This window comes from Dasypus novemcinctus, chromosome 20 (genome assembly GCF_030445035.2).
Source record: "Dasypus novemcinctus isolate mDasNov1 chromosome 20, mDasNov1.1.hap2, whole genome shotgun sequence".
Taxonomy (NCBI): domain Eukaryota; kingdom Metazoa; phylum Chordata; class Mammalia; order Cingulata; family Dasypodidae; genus Dasypus; species Dasypus novemcinctus.
Genome location: NC_080692.1, coordinates 17284715 through 17301741, shown reverse-complemented (window position 1 = coordinate 17301741; position 17027 = coordinate 17284715). Strand labels below are relative to the sequence as shown.

At 39.0% G+C, this 17027-nt stretch overlaps 1 protein-coding gene across 2 annotated transcripts in view; it reads left to right on the top strand.

Annotated features, from left to right (window-relative positions):
* The window catches only part of CECR2 (CECR2 histone acetyl-lysine reader), a 164518-nt gene that overhangs the window by 128821 nt on the left and 18670 nt on the right, over positions 1-17027 (top strand). For both annotated transcript variants that reach the window (XM_058282486.1, XM_058282484.1), the window contains exons 6-8: positions 201-250; positions 955-1124; positions 13566-13719. In XM_058282486.1, the coding sequence (XP_058138469.1) occupies positions 201-250; positions 955-1124; positions 13566-13719 (374 nt within the window). The remainder of the gene's footprint in view (positions 1-200; positions 251-954; positions 1125-13565; positions 13720-17027) is intronic.

Sequence of the window (17027 nt, the reverse complement as noted above, 5' to 3'; positions counted from 1 at the left end):
TACTTGAAAGGAAAGATAGTTTTCCTGTTCAGTGCTGACATCCCTGTACCCTCGTGTTCATTTATGCAGTAGAGTATTTCGCTCTCCTACCCTCACCCTTGACACAAATCTTTGTGCTAAGTTGATTGAGACTACCTTTTGGGAGAAATAGTAGTTTTGGACATGTTTTTATTTTAATCGGTGCCTCATTTGTGTTTCAGCGAAAAGCAGGAAGAAAACTCCTTGGCATCTGAGCCACAGATAAGAAACGGTAATGACTTTTGCTGAAGTTTAGAAAAAGTCCATAATATAAGAGAATACAATTCTCATATTATGATGATGACTCTCTGGTTTTCCAGAGTCATACAAAGTAGTAAAGATTACTGCAGTTACCATCTAACTAGCCTTCTTCAGTTCTCCCAGAAACGTAGTCCTGTGCCCATCTCTCTATCTGACGGACAAGTTTAGACTTAGTCTTTTCATGCTTGTGCCCTGTTCCCTGGGCATGGTATAACAGACACTCTAAAACATTTGAATGGAATAGCAGCTTTTCAAAGACTGATCTTTTTAAGGGAAAATTCTTTACTCTATTAGGGAGTACTGGTTTCCTACCTAGATTGCAATTCTTTAATCCAATTATTGTAATTTCAGAGGAAATAGTGATTTACAACATTATAACATGCACAAAAAGAAGATTGATTCCACAAAACCAGTTTTGTATAAAAATAGATATATCGAAGCATTTTTAGGATAAATACATCTCATGCAGGTCATGATAGTTCTATTTGAACTACCTTTGGGCATTCTTAACTTTGTAATAGTGATAGTAGTAGGAAAGCCAAAAGTATACTGTCAGATTGAAAGTAACACGTCTTTTTTTTCGTCTCCCTGGTTTTAGTCAGGACCCAGGGTAGAAGTAAAATTGAAAATAAATAGGAGGAAATGTTTTAGTGAAACCCTCCCTTTCTTTCCTAGGGTCCCAAGGGCCAGGCCAAGGCACTTGGTGGCTCTTGTGCCAAACAGAAGAGGAATGGAGACAAGTCACGGAGAGTTTTCGAGAGAGGACCTCCCTGCGTGAACGACAGCTCTATAAGCTCCTCAGTGAGGACTTCCTGCCTGAGATCTGCAATATGATTGCCCAGAAGGTATGTGTGAACACTGACAGGTGCTTTCTCCCTCCATATTAGGCATGATGCTTGTATTAGCCACAGCTTTCTAGGGAGACAGAACAGACAGGAGATATTTGTCAGTATTATGACATTTTTATAAGAATTGTCTCATACGACTTTGAGGGTATTCAAGTCCAAAATTATGTAGGGCAGACTGTAAGCTGGGAACTCTAATGACAGTTTTTAGTGAATTCTCCTGGAGAAGCTGGCTGAAGTAGAGATGAAAATTGTTTTTTTTTCTTCTGACTGCTATTAAAGCCTTCAACTATGAGATGAGACTTCTCTCATTGTTGAAGTCAAGGCAATCAACTTACTGATGATTTAGGTACATAAAATAACCTCACAATAACAATCAGGCCAGAGCTTGCTTGATCAAACAATTGGGCACCATACCTTGGCCAAGATGATACATGAACTTAAGCATCAGAATGCTTTATTATTTAAGGATTATCTACTGGGATATTTGAAGAGATTCCTCTGGCCTGAAAGGATGCAGGCCTTCATCCTCTCTTGGCTGGACTGTGACTTCATGCCAGCCCTCTTTTTTACTCTGCGTCCTATATTCTCCCTACTCCCATGAAACTGTTGGTGCCCACTCTGAAATCCCAATACTTTAGAGTGGCTTTTGTAATCTGGAACCAACTCTCCTTTTCCTATTACATTCCTCAGAAAACATTCCCAGAGTCTCTGGTGTGTCACATATCACCTTGGAAGAGAAAATATTTATAAATTTTTGCTCTAGTACCTCTGAGAAAAGTGTAAAATAATAAATATATGACTTAGTTGTAGCTTCAGTGTTTTAGGGAAAGCTCCAGAAAATCAACTTTGTCTTTAATAGTAGAAATTTATAAATACTGCCTCAGGACTTACATTGTTCTAGATGACCAAAAAATATGCATCTCCGTGTCAGTTTACTTCTTTTACATACAGCATAAGCAATTACATTTAATTTTTGTGATCTCTAACCCACTGTGATCATTTTTCCCAGGAATTGAAATACATAGTCTAACATAACTGTGGCACAAAGAGATGTTTTTATAACTTTACAAGACCTCTTATATTAACTTTATTGATATGACCAGTGGTAGCACATTAAATTATCTTTAGACTCATACACATAATCAGATATGAACTTCTTCTATAATCTAATTTTTACTGCAACATTCATCCTAAGATTTTATGGGGGAAGTAAGGAAAATAATAAATTTGCATGTATAGACCTGGTGATATTAATAAAAAACATAAGTGTTGAATCTTTTTTTTTTTTTAAAGATTTATTTATTTATTTATTTCCCCCCCCCCTCCCCTGGTTGTCTGTTCTTGGTGTCTATTTGTTGCGTCTTGTTTCTTTGTCTGCTTTTGTTTCTTTGTCCGCTTCTGTTGTCGTCAGCGGCACAGGAAGTGTGGGCGGCGCCATTCCTGGGCAGGCTGCACTTTGTTTTCACGCTGGGCAGCTTTCCTCACGGGCGCACTCCTTGCGCGTGGGGCTCCCCCACGCGGGGGACACCCTTGCGTGGCACGGCACTCTTGTGCGCATCAGCACTGCGCATGGCCAGCTCCACACGGGTCAAGGAGGCCCGGGGTTTGAACCGCGGACCTCCCATATGGTAGACGGACGCCCTAACCACTGGGCCAAAGTCCGTTTCCCAAGTGTTGAATCTTTTCCAAGAAAAAACGTTACAGTAAGATAAGCCTTGAATATAATTTTGGGGAAACGTTTTTTAGAAACTAAAAAAAATAGAATAATAGATTTGAGATTTTGAAAGAAAAATGCACAATGTTCTAAATTCGAGGACCTCAGTTAATTGGACTGATAACTACAAAAATAAGATAAGTTGTACAGTAGAAAATCTCAACAGACTGGTAATTAAAGAGTTGTTTTCACAAAATCCTAGAAGCTGTTAGATTTGTTCGTTGGTAAAAATGTCTTAAACCTTTAAGAAAAAGATAATTTCCAAACATTTCAAAAATGAAGAATGAATTTGGAAGCTACCCAGTTTTTTCAGATATATTTGAAAAATAAAACACAAAGATTCTCTTCAGTAATATGAATGTCAAGTTCTTAATACTAGCAAATTAAAACCCTTTCTCTACCAAAAGACTTATACATTGTTGCCCATCAGGGTTACAAGGGTTACCAAGAATGGAATCCTGGTAATAATTGGTTTGAAAGTCTGGTCCAGTGTAATATGACACACATACACACTCAAAATGAAAGTCAAAATATTAGTATGTTTTCCTGGAGAAATATAGGTATGCTTTAAAAGTTTGTTAGGGAGCAGATGTGGCTCAAGTGGTTGCACTCCGCCTCCCATTTGGGACATCCCAGGTTTAGTTTCCTGTGCCTCCTGAAAAAAAAAATAACGAAAAACAAGCAAGCAAAACAAACGAGAAAACCAACTCAAGGAAAGGAGTGTGGCTCAGTGGTGAGCCCTGGCTTCCCACATATGAGGTCCTGGGTTCCCCTCGTACCTCAAAAAAAAAACACAAAACAAGTCGATTAAAATTTAGTAATGGTGCTAGGTACACAGACTACCTGCATTAGAAACACTTGGAATGCTTATTTATAGGTAAGTTCTACCACACTGATGAAAGTTATTGCTGATGTGGGAGAGGGGGTATGGGGAGTGGGGTATGTGGAAACCTCTTATATTTTTTAATTTAACATTGTATATGATCTATGTATCTTTTAAAAAAAAAGATAAGGGGGTGGGGCATACAGTATATGGAAACCTCATGTTTTTTAATGCAATGTTTTGTGTGATCTATCTTATAAAAAAAGACAATAGAAATTTTTTTTTAAAAGGGTGGGGGGTAGGGAACAGATCCAAGAAAACATAAAATAAAACTATAAAGGTAAGTTCCCCCTCTCCTCCCACTGTCAGAATCATTAGAAGTAATATAATCTTTAGTTGTGGAAATTCTTCCGGTGATTCTTGTGTATACTAAAGCTTAAAATCACTGAAAAAAAAAACACAATTTTTTCAATAGCAACCAAACAAATATTGTAGAGTTGTGCGTAAGTCTATAAGGAAAAAAATGGCAAAGCTGTTAATATCATTGGAACCACATTCAAGGAAAAGGCTTTGGCCTTTGGTGAAAGGCAGGGTATTTATACATTGTTATCCTAAGTTTTTGAAACTTTTCTTTTTAATTCCTTGCTTTAACTATATTAATCCATCATAATTACATTGGGCAAAAGGGATTCTTTTCTAATAAAAAATGTATGATTTAGATGTACAAATTAAAACATATATCATTTGAACAGAATACAGGGCTCACAAATAGACACCATTTAAAGTGCAGCATTAAAGTACAGCCTGTAAAAGAGGTCCACAAAAACAAAGCAGTGGAGAAATTGTGAATATGGTATTGTGGAAGAATCATGGGCTTTTCTTTTCCTTCAAGCTTCTTTGAATTATGGCTTTGCCCTTTTCTAGCTATCTTGGATAGCTAGACTTCTCTGAATTTAAGTTTTCTAACCAGTAATAAAAATATTATTATTTCACAGACCTTTTTTGTGAAAATTACATGAAAGAACCTTCATCAGTTTGTATAGCATACTGTTTAGCAGTCCTCATTGTTTACAGTGATGGATAATTAATGAGCAATCTTGGTAGAAGACTAAGTTCACCTTTCTTAAAATGCACACTCTTTGGAGTATAAAACTCTTCTAAACTTTGAAAGAAGAAGAAAATCAGAAAATAAAGGTTTTCTGTGACGATGTAAAAGTTAAATTTTATGGTAAAATCCAAGTAGAAGGGGAAGTCGACCAGTAAAGCTATTTATAGCTAGTGTTATAGACAGTAATATTTACATAGCTTACAGTCCTTAGGGAGGACGTTTACAATAAACTGCTTACAGATAATTAGTAAAGTATGTGGGAAATAAGAGTACCGTGTCCCTCATTACTTACTTTTACCCGATTGGGCATTGTTGGAATGAAACTGGTATTGAATTGGCCTCTGTTGCAAGCTGCATAGCAAACTGGCACAATCCCATCGGGAAGATAGTTTTATGATGTTTTTCATTTATTTAAAGTTGAAGATATCTGCCTATCTTAGGGTCTTGGAAGCTTTTAAATTAAATTTTCATAGGCCTCTTTGATGAGACTGCTAGGGCAGCTTTGTGGGAAAACTGCTTAAAGAATGTCATGACATTCTTTGATAATTAAGTCTGTGTTTATGCTTGGACCTAGTCATTCTTGTATTGCAGAAATAGAAAAGCTTTCTAAAGCCGTTGTCTCATTAAATCTACTGCTGTTGCTTTGCCGTATCTTTCAGATGAATAAAATGCCTCTTAATGTCATTGCATTTTTCTGTCCTTTGACCTCTTACATCATTGACTCAAGAAACCCCAGGATTTTGGATTAACTTGTGTCAAAACCAAACCATGACAGTGCTGATTTTGCTGTTAAAGCCTCAGAAGTTACATTATCTTATCTGCAAGGTCCTTGATTACTTCCTTTTTTTTTTTTTTTAAAGATTTTTTTTTTTTTTTAATTTAATTCCCCTCCCCTCCCCCGGTTGTCTGTTTTCTGTGTCTTTTTGTTGCGTCTTGTTTCTTTGTCCGCTTCTGTTGTCGTCAGGTCAGCAGCACTGGGAAGTGTGGGCTGCGCCATTCCTGGGCAGGCTGCACTTTTTCTTTCGTGCTGGGCGGCTCTCCTTACTGGCACACTCCTTGCGCATGGGGCTCCCCTACGCGGGGGACACCCCTGTGTGGCACGGCACTCCTTCGCGCGCATCAGCGCTGCACATGGGCCAGCTCCACACGGGTCAAGGAGGCCAGGGGTTTGAACCGCGGACCTCCCATGTGGTAGACGGACGCCCTAACCACTGGGCCAAAGTCCGTTTCCCTGATTACTTCCTTTTAACAATATATTGCAATAGTGAAGCTGTGGCATGTTTTCCACAAAATTCTGTATGTTAATTCCAGCTTACATGGGATAATGAATATTGATCCTAAAATAATTACCTGACTTTCCATAGGTTTTGAAGTTCCATCTTTGAAATTTCCTACAGCAGTAGCTTTCAGGGCACTTAAATTTTTTTAGGACTCTAGTCTTTTAGGCAAGGTCTCTGATTCCAAGTCACTCAGTCTTTTTACTACTCCTCCTTATCTCTTTGGTCCCCTACCTGGGTAGCTGCTCTCAGGTCTCACTATTGCCACTCAACTCCACTTTAAAGGGAGGCGTACCTACAGCGGCTCATAATGCCCACTTCAGATTCAGTTCCTTCAGCTGAAGGTGATAGAATATGGCTTTCCTTTAATTTGAAGCACCACATTTTTTGAAATGTTGAAATAATGGGAGTTTGTTGCCAGCCACAAAGATTGCCAAAGAAGACATTTAGTTGTCTATAAGATTTACTTCATTTGCCATTTTTATTCCTACCTTATTTAGTTTTACATGACTATTTTATCTCAGAAGTTCAATGGACACTTTTGTATGTAAAATGAATTTCTTAAAAGAAGGAATTTTAGGGAAGTGGACTTGACTCAATGGATAGACGTCCACCTACCACATGGGAGGTCCGAGGTTCAAACCCAGGATCTCCTGGACCCATGTGGAGCTGGCCCTTGCGCAGTGCTGATGCGCACAAGGAATGTCGTGCCACTCAGGGCCGTCCTGCATGTAGGGGAGCCCCATGCGCAAGGAGTGTGTCCCATAAGGAGAGCCGCCCAGCGCGAAAGAAAGTCCAGCCTGCCCAGGAATTTCGCCGCATACATGGAGCTGATGCAGCAAGATGGTGCAACAAAGAGACAAAGATTCCCAGGCCGCAGACAAGAATAAAAGGAGACACAGAGGAACATGCAGCGAGTGGACACAGAGAGCAGACAACTGGGGCGGGGGGGGGGGGGGGATGTGGAATAAATAAATAAATAAATATTTAAAAATCAATAAAAAGAAGAATTTATAAATCCAGGTAAGACATAGGGTCATACTCATATGGATCTTACAATCTTCTGGGGCAATAGGCATATTTCATCTACTATAGATAAGAATGATGAGTATTATAATAGATATATATGCAGTAGAAGTTCCTGAATACAAGGATGGAAGGAATTACAGCTGGGTAAAGAAGGGGGAATCGGGACAGTCCGAGCTATATTTGACCTGACCTTGTAGGAATCCCTAAGATTTTGATTAGAGATGGAAGAGTTGGGGCAGAGGGCATTCCACACTACAATAACATTAGAACACAAAAGGCAGGAAAGTGTATAATATGGCCAAAGAACAATTTATATTCAAACATGGTTGGAATAGAAAATACGTTGTAATATATAGTGGGAGAAAATGCTGGAGAAATATTTTAGAGGGTCTTGACCATTATGCTTATTATATCTTCCCTAGGAAGCCAGAAGGGAGGGCATATTATTCGATCTTTGTGTTAGGAAGTTAGCTCTGTAGTCACAGCATGATGAATGGTTTTGTAAGGAAAACCTGGAAGGTGAGAGATCAGTAGAAACCCTGCTCTTGCAAATGTAGGCTAGAATGGAAGAGAAAAGTAGCAGAGCCAAAGGTTAAGGAGGGCTTTTGGGAAGAAATTGTTGTAGTAGAGAAAAAAGGTATGAAGGCCAAAATTCACGAGGTTGGGTAGTGAATAAAAGATGAGCTCTTATCAGTTACCTTATTATCTGTCTTTTAGAAACTCATGACAAAAGAAAAATAATGAAAAAGGAAGGAGGAAGCAGAATTGAGAGTTTGTGACAGGCTCCTTTTAAAGTAGATATAGAATTTGGACATGAATGGTGTCTATAAATAAAGACATAATTGTGGGTGGAAAGCTATCTCTGATAAAGTGAAATGCTCAAGAGGCACACCTTCCTCCTAAGACCAGAGGAAAGTACAAGAGTTGAAGTAAAAGACCATGTACCTTCTGAGAAGTCAAGAAAATGTTCAGGGTGAAAGGGATCAGATGGAAGTTGAGATACAGTGTAGGTTGAAAAGGGAATGTTTGGAGCAATGACCAGTTATTAATAAAAGGCTTTTCTAAGCAGCATCCAGAGGTCAGCTATGTTTGGGTATTTTTATTTTGTAATGTAGCTTAAGAGTAGTTAAATGACTTAATCTAACATCACACGGCAGGACATGACAAGATTGATATTTGCTTTTCCTCATGCTTAAAAATTGGCACCGTAGGAAGGGAGTGAGACCCAAGGAATCTACATTGCTGGAGAAGTATGAGAGTAAAATGAAGAAGACAGGAATAAAAAAGGAGAAGCAGTCAGATTCAAAGTGTTTTTAGAAAGCGACTTCTCCTTGTGCCTCTTCCCCTTCTGTGAAGGTTCTGGGCAGAATGGGCTTCCTTGGTCCCCTGTGCTGCACACAAAGAGGTGAGCCTTGTCTGCTCACCTTTTCGCTTTTACCAGGTAGTTTCTCTCCGCTTGATCCAGAACCTATGTTGGCCTGTTCTCATATTTCCACTTTTTAACCATTTTTTTAGCTGTATGTTTTCATTGAATAATATAGTTTAACGCTCATAGAAAGTTTAACCTTGGGAGACGGTAGTTTTACTCTAGACTATCACTGTGGCCTGTTACTTTAAGGAGCCTTCTTACTGCCTCACAGTAATATTTCATGAGCTTAAATTGAAGTGACAGCGTAATGGTATATTGTGGAGATCTTGACATTGACTAAGTAAATGCTACAGTGAGTCCTGAAAAGAAGCAACCAATAACTTATTTACTTCAGTATACTGTATTTTAATTTAGGCTTTTAACTCCCTTTCAACTCATAGATGTGTTCTTACCTGGAGATAAATTGCCCAACATTTAATTATTTTTAGGATTGGCAATTCTATAGTGACTGACTTCCTGTCTTCCCTCTCTCTCATTCCCCTTGGTAGTCATTAGTTTTGGAATGGCCTTTGGTAATTGGTATCTAGCCATCGTTCTCAAATGGTTTTCTAGCTCCTCTTGCCTTGTTGGGTCCTTATCCCTATCTTTATTGCCTTGGCCTCAACACCTACTCGAAAACTCCCTGTCCTATTTTCACTGCCCTGGGCTGAGTTCTAAATGTCCTAATTAACACTTCAGATTGCATAGTCAAGTATATACTCAAAGGTCTTTCACTGCTGCAAGCATAAGCTTAGCTTTGAACACTAAAATGTCATCTTTCAATTTTTCCTGCCAGTGTTTTCTCTTTATTTTGCTCTTTAGTGTTAAATACAAGTAACCATGGTTTTAAAGACATTCTGAATATGTTACTCTAAAAACCTGTAGAAAACCAGGTGGTGTGAATTTTGCATTTTGTTTCAAAAACAGAAAATCTCCAGGCCTTTAAATCCTACAGGCAGGTTACTGCTCACCCAGGAGTCCAATGTTATTGCCTTAAAAATTCTTCTAATTGTGACTCCTGGGGAAAAGAGCAGTGAAGGGAGATTCTCATGGAACTCCAGGATTTGGGTCGTAGTGGCTATTTCTGTCAGGAGACTCTGGACATTGCTGTTGCTCGGGAGCTCTTTGTGGGGTTCATTCTCAACGGGGCTACTTTGGTTGGTGAGGGTGCCAGGGAATCTGATTACCTGCCCTAGCAGGAGCATGGAAAGGGAGTTGTGGGCACTGCTTAAACCAGACATTCTGTTTATAATCCTTTAGAGGATTTCAAACTGGTGTTTTTAATGAGGTTCTCATTAAAATACCCCCTGATTCTAGCAGGCTTCTTTCTTATCTACAAAGCATTTAAACAATCCCCCCCCCCATTAGCAACTGACCCCTTTTAAAGAAAAAAAAATTGAATGTAAGATAGTGTCAGGTTGTTTATAAACTGTGCAGTGTTTTTGTTTGTTTGTTTTTTTATTATTAGACTTGTTCTTTAATAGGAAAACACTACTAAAAGTATCTTTAGGTAATCTTGTCCTTCAGTGGCATTTTCATTTGCTTTTGTTTTACCTTGGTGTGATGTGAGGCTGTAAATTAGCACCTAAGTTTTAAAAATCTATTCTTGGTGCACAACATAGTTGGTTGTTTCCCTCGACACGTGTGTGATGCAATTTATATAAAATAATAAATTGGGAGCGGGTGTAACTCAGTGGTTGAGCACCTGCTTCCCATGTATGAGGTCCCAGGTTCAATCTCTGGTACCTCCTTTAAAAAAAAGAAAGAAAAAATAGTAATTGTTGGAGTTCATATCAGATGGGACTACTCAACTTATAATACATCCCAATGATGAAAGAAAAATGAGCATGAGAAATGTAGGACAAAGAGCACCAAGGAAACAGGTGCTGAGGCAGGAGAAATCAGGAGAAAGTGGGCCAAGAACAGGTAGAAGAAAAAAGAAGTTAGGAATGGCAAGGCCACAGCTGGGCTAAGGCAGGAAGCCAGGGCTAGTATAGTTCTTGACCTTGTTGCTTAATAGAGACAGCAGATTGGTGGTGCCATAGGCTGGGGGTGGGGATGGACAGTGGAATGGGGAGTTGCTCCTTAGCTGGTACAGGATTTCATTTTGCTGGTGATGAAACTGTTTCAAAACTAGATGGTGGTTGCACAATATTGTGCTTTTACTAAATGCCACTGAATTGTTCACTTTAAAAGGTTAATTTTATGTTATAAGAGTAATCCTTTTTTTTTTTTTTACTCATACAGAACCTTAGATTTAACCGAACAGCAGTTATTTACATAACATTTTTCTATAGTTTTAACATACCTATTTCGTTCATATATCTAGAATGTCTATAATCAATTTTTTTGTGTGTTCTTTCTTTCTTTCTCTCCCCTTCTGCCCCCTCCTCCCCAGTTGTCTGCTCTCTCTGTCCATTCACGGTGCACTTCTCTGTGTCTGCCTGCACTCCTGTCAGTGGCACCCGGAATCTGTGTCTCTTTGTTGCGTCATCTTGCTGCGTCAGCTCTCCGTGTGTGCACCATTCCTGGGCAGGCTGCAGTTTTTTTCGCGCTGGGCGGCTCTCCTTACAGGGTATACTCCTTGCACGTGGGGCTCCCCTACACGGGGGACACCCCTGCATGGCATGGCACTCCTTGTGCACATCAGCACTGCACGTGGGCCAGCTCATCACACGGGTCAGTAGGCCCTGGGTTTGAACCTTGGACCTCCCATGTGGTAGGCGGACGCCCTATCTGTTGGGCCAAATCTGTTTCCATATAATCAATTTTTTAAACTTATTTCTATTCTGTGTTGTTTTTTCCTATAATCAGTTTTTAATATCTTACCTTAAAAACCCATAATTTCTAGCCTTTTGATAATTTAACATATTTTAATTTTTAGATTTTTAAGGGAATTACTGAATATATCATGACATGGAAGAAAGAAAAAAATTAATAAAAGTTATATCACTTTGGAACATGTAATACTAGGTTGTTCTGTTTTGTTTTGTGTTTTCTCATTAGGCCACTAATTTATTAAGGAATTGAAAAGAGAGAATTGGGAGAAAATAACTAACTCTAACAAACTATAGGTTCCAGGTAGAGAGAAAGGGGCTGAGGAGAGATAAAGATGACTGATTTACAGACTACAATTCCCCATTACAGATTACCAATTCCCAAACTTGGGTGCTAATCCATGCGGGGGAGAAAAAGACAAGAATAGGGTATAATACTAGTTGATTTCCTCAGTGTTTTGGTGGAATGGTTTTTTTTTTAAGACCAAAGAAATTATAGGCTGTGATAGAAAATTGGGAAATGGTATAGCCAATGTGGAGGACAGTGATCTAGTTGTACTATGAATCAATGATACAATTTCTTGCATTGCTAGAGTCACAATAATTCTACAGTAGAATACCAGTAAGTCCACTCTAATCCATATTTTATTCCTCCCCCTGAGGACCCTAGGATGGCGATGTCCACTCCACCTCTAAATCAAGAGGGGGCTTAGATCCCAACTGACTGATGGATGGGATTCTCCTACTTGTAGTTGTAGACTGTCTCAGTTCCCTGGTGTGGTAGATGACCATTTCACCTCCTTGTCAGCTGACCTGGGTACATCCAATGAACCAGAGAGTAGGTGTTGCAACTCTGCTGAAGCTCAGGGCCTAACTGGTTCATGTACAGTCCAGAGATTCAAGTTTCCTGAGCATACACCAACCCTAGCACCATCCACAGGTTCAATAAAAGTGACAGAAGAGGCATTAGTAGAGCGGTCACATCTGAGTCCAACTCCACCACGCTCAAGATCACAAATTCCAAAGTAGGGCCCACTGGCAAGGCACTAAACTCCAGAGCCATCTGTCATAACTGTAGTACCTGGGTGTCTTCTTTTTCAGAATGCTTTTGGCTATTCAGGTGTACTTTCCCTTCCAAATGAATTTGGTAATTGCCTTTTCTAATTGTGTGAAGTAAGCTGTTGGGATTTTGATTGGTGGTGCATTGAATGTAAAAATCAGTTTGGGTAACATTGACATCGTCATGATATTCTTCCAATCCATGAGCACAGAATATCTTTCCATTTAGCATTGTTTTCTAGTTTTTTGCAAATAGGTCCTGTACTTCTTTGGTTAAAATAATTCCTAGGTATTTGAGTCTTTTTGTTGCTATTGAAAATAGAATTTTCCCCCTGATTTCCTCCTCAAATTGTTCAGTACTAGTGTATAAAAACATTACTGATTTTTACATGTTCATCTTGTATCCATCTGCCTTGCTGAATTCATTTATTAGCTCAACTATCTTTATTGTGGATACTTCAGAATTTTCTAAATACCGGATTATGTCATCTGCAAACAGTGAGAGTTTACTTCCTCTTTTCCTATTTGGATGCCTTTAATTTTTTTTTCTTGTCTAATTGCACTAGCTAGAACTTTTAGTACAATATTGAATGATATTGGGCCTCCTTGTCTTGTTCCCCATCTTAGAGTTAAAGCTTTCACCCTTTCCCCATTGAGTAAGTACAATGTTGACTGTGGGTTTTTCATATATGCCTTTTGTCACATTGAGGAATTTTCCTTCTATTCCTATCTTTTGAAGTGTTTATCAAAAAAAGGATGCTGGATTTTGTCGAATGCCTTTTCTGGGTCGATCGAGATTATCATGGTTTTTTTTTTTCCTTCAGTTTTTTATTTTATGTTTTTATTTTTTTTTTTAAAGATTTATGTATTTAATTCCCCCGCCTCCCCTGGTTGTCTGTTCTCAGTGTCTATTTGCTGCGTCTTGTTTCTTTGTCCGCTTCTGTTGTCGTCAGCGGCACGGGAAGTGTGGGCGGTGCCATTCCTCAGCAGGCTGCTCCCTCCTTCGCGCTGGGCGGCTCTCCTTACGGGGTGCACTCCTTGCATGTGAGGCTCCCCTACACGGTGGACACCCCTGTGTGGCAGGGCGCTCCTTGTGCACATCAGCACTGCGCATGGGCCATCTCCACACGGGTCAAGGAGGCCCGGGGTTTGAACCTCCAACCTCCCGTGTGGTAGACGGACACCCTAACCACTGGGCCAAGTCCGTCTCCCCTCACTTGATAAACTTATTCACTCCTCACAGGAGACACCTGTGCTTACCAGAATAGAAAAACAAAAGCGCAAAGAGGAGGAGGAAGAACGTCAAATTCTTCTGGCTGTGCAGAAGAAGGAGCAGGAACAGATGTTAAAGGAAGAGAGGAAGCGGGAGTTGGAGGAGAAGGTCAAGGCAGTAGAAGGTATGTGTGCTCTCTGAACCATCTGGACAGATATATATATTCATGGGAATAGCCATCCTGCGGCCACAGCCCTGTCTAGCTGCCGCACATCATTTATCTAAGCTATTTCTAGTAATACCTTTTGAAGTGTCTTATGAGTTGGATTCTTCCGTGTTTATTCACCTATATCGAGCAATCTCTTTGCTCTCCATTCCTGCCTAAGCACTTGAGTTTGTCCATTCCCCATGTGCCTTATATTCTCTTGCTTATCGATCTGATCTCTGCTCTATCCCACTTGTAGAACAGAAAAACTATATTGAGGTATTGATGACAACTCAATTCTCAGAAATATTTTTAACACAAATGAGAAGGCTTTATGAAAAGTTTTGTTTAGTAGGTATTGCACTATAAAAATGTGTAATTTAATATTGATATTATTAGTTGAAGTAGTTTTGTTAGACATAGATCCAGGTTTTGGACTTGGTATAATGAGATTTTTCTTTCATTTTTAGTTCTACAATGCAAAAGGTAACAGTGCTCTCTAGATGGGTTTTTGGATAGCAGTTGTATTTATATGTTGAATCTTATAAATTATGTGATAATATGACTTGGTTGCCTGTAGACTAAGGTTTATCTTCTGTTTTAAATATATGTATTGAACCTTTTAAAAATTTGAATAAAACAGCACAAATATGTGTTCAGCTTTTGTACTACAATATCCCGATGCAATATTTAGGTAAAGTTTTGGCTGTGACAATTCTGGCCTTACTATGTGCTTTTTCCTCCCATTTCTAAGTAATACCTTCTCTTTATTAGTAGATTAAGCTCACTCGTGCCTGGATCATTTCTTCTTTCTAAAACCCGTAGGTGCATTGAGGCTAGTATATACAAATTTAGCCTATTTCCTATTGTGTAACATGTCCTACTTGCAAGATTTTGCATATGTTTTCGTTCTTGCTAGTGCTAGATTTGAATTCCTCAAAATAGTAAATATGACTTTTATTTCCTTGTATTTTTCAATAAGATTCTGTATTTAGTGAGTACACTATTGTTATGTGACTTTCAGTTTATACACAAAAGGTCCAAAACTTACTTTGCAGCTTATTCTACATGTTAAATACTTTTTGAGCCCCCATTCTGTTCTAGAAATACAGAACAAAAGCAAGTTACTAATTTCATGGTGTTTATATTCCATTGGCCAGAAGACAAAGAATAAGTAAATAAGTAATGTGAAAACTATAGGTAATAGTGGGATATCTGAATCAAAATTTAGCAGGCTTAGGAATAAAGACTGATAAGATAGAGATGGGGTTAAGTCGTTTTCTCAAGTCTTTTCTGAAGAGGTGACAATTAACTGGCATATAGGAGGGGTGCACAGGAATACCTGAGGTGATGCATATTCCAGGTACAGTCCAGAGGTTCTGAGATGGTGTATGCAGCAGGAGGCCAATAAGGAGGATCAGCAGGGGTGGAGCAAGGGGAAGATTGGTGGGAAGTGGGGTCTTACAGTAGCCACGGGTCAGATCCATGTAGAGCTGTGTAGACGTTCTCAGGAAAAGTCAATGAATAAAGGACAGTCTGTAGCATAGAGCAAGCTCACAGGTGATAGTTATTGTGGAAGAAAAGTGGGAGAATTTTACAAGCTATAAAATCGTTACAACAGTGAACTTTTCTTAAATTCTTGGCAGCTGTGTATAAAAAGGGAAATCATGGATTATGGACTGATAAGATTTTTTTTAGTATAATTCATCCAGAGAAACAAGCTTTTTGTGACATTAAATTCTGAGATAATTTCATTATTTGGACAATATTTAATATAACTAGTAATATTTTCATATTGATGTTTAAGATTGCCTATAAAAGAAGCAAAAATATATGAGTTATTTTTACTCTGTTGTTTGCTTCTGTTTATTCCCTTTTATACCAAACATTCCTGGCAGTTAATCTCTTGGGTATCTCTTAAAATTAATTGCAAAATTGATGTGACATGAGCACATATTTCTAAGGAATGAGAGCATAAAGCTTCCATTTGTTAAACTTGAAAGAGATGGGTATATTAAGAAAAAGCGTAATAAATGCTCTGCTGTTTACTCTTATTGTCTTTTTATAAAAAAGATGTTCCAAAACTGGATTATGACATGAGTATTCTTGGTAAATCAGACAAGGCAGTAGGGAAATGGGTATTACGGAGATAACCACATTTTATCAGTATGATCAGTAGTTTACCTAAAAACTCTCCTTGCTCAAATACATGGATATTCGATTTATAATAGTATATATGTTCTATATATATTACGTAGAATCTCTCAGTATGTGCATCCTTAGGAGGCTTTAAGTTACCTATTATTGTACAGATATCTTTCTAAGAACATAGCTGAGCTCTCTTAATCAAGTAAATAAAATCATCAGGAACCCTAACATGGAGGTAGAAGACTAAAAACAGCAATAAGTTAACAAATAGATTATTCGGTTGAATTGCGGCTATGGGTGGTCATTGTTGGGTGCTAATGCTCATGTGGATAGGAAAAACATTTTGGCTCCCCTACGCGGGGGACACCCCTGTGTGGCACGGCACTCCTTGTGCGCATCAGCACTGCGTGTGGGCCAGCTCCCCATGGGTCAAGGAGGCCCGGGGTTTGAACCGCGGACCTCCCATGTGGTAGTCGGACGCCCTAACCACTGGGCCAAGTCTGCCTCCTAGGCATTTGGGTATTTATTAATTTAGTTACATTTTAACTTGAAATCATCCTTTTAAAAATATATATATTAAATAGTAAAGTGACTTCTTTTTTCTTTTTTCTAAACCAATCACTGAGAGTTTATGGTTTCATTTGGCCCCAGAATACACCTTTCAGGATGGAGGTGCTTTCAGCTCATTAAAGCAAATATAGTTACTCTCTGTTTATAATTTAAAATAATTTGGGAACAAAAGCACAAGTCAAAGGAAACTTGACAGTTAAAATACTGTTTGTAGGATCATGTTCCTAGCAGTAAACAGGCATGGAATCTGTTCTTTAGGAAACAGAACTAGAATTGGGGAAGAAAATAGGCCTCTCCAGGCTTGTCCTTCCTTCCATCTTTGTGTTTTGCTGTCTGACAGTGTGCTCCTCTGTATCTCCTCGCCTCTTTTCTTCATGCCTCTCCTTTCTTTCCTTGCTGGCAGTAGTGTCCCATCAGGCTGGGAGTAGAACGCCACCTGTATTTCACATGGGCATCTCTAGGAACCAGAAAATTTTATTGCTGCCTCCCAGCTCCTTGTCAGTTCTAACTGCCATCTTTGTTGTGTTCCAGCCAAACTTATATATACCCCTGGCTTAGCCAGAGGTGGG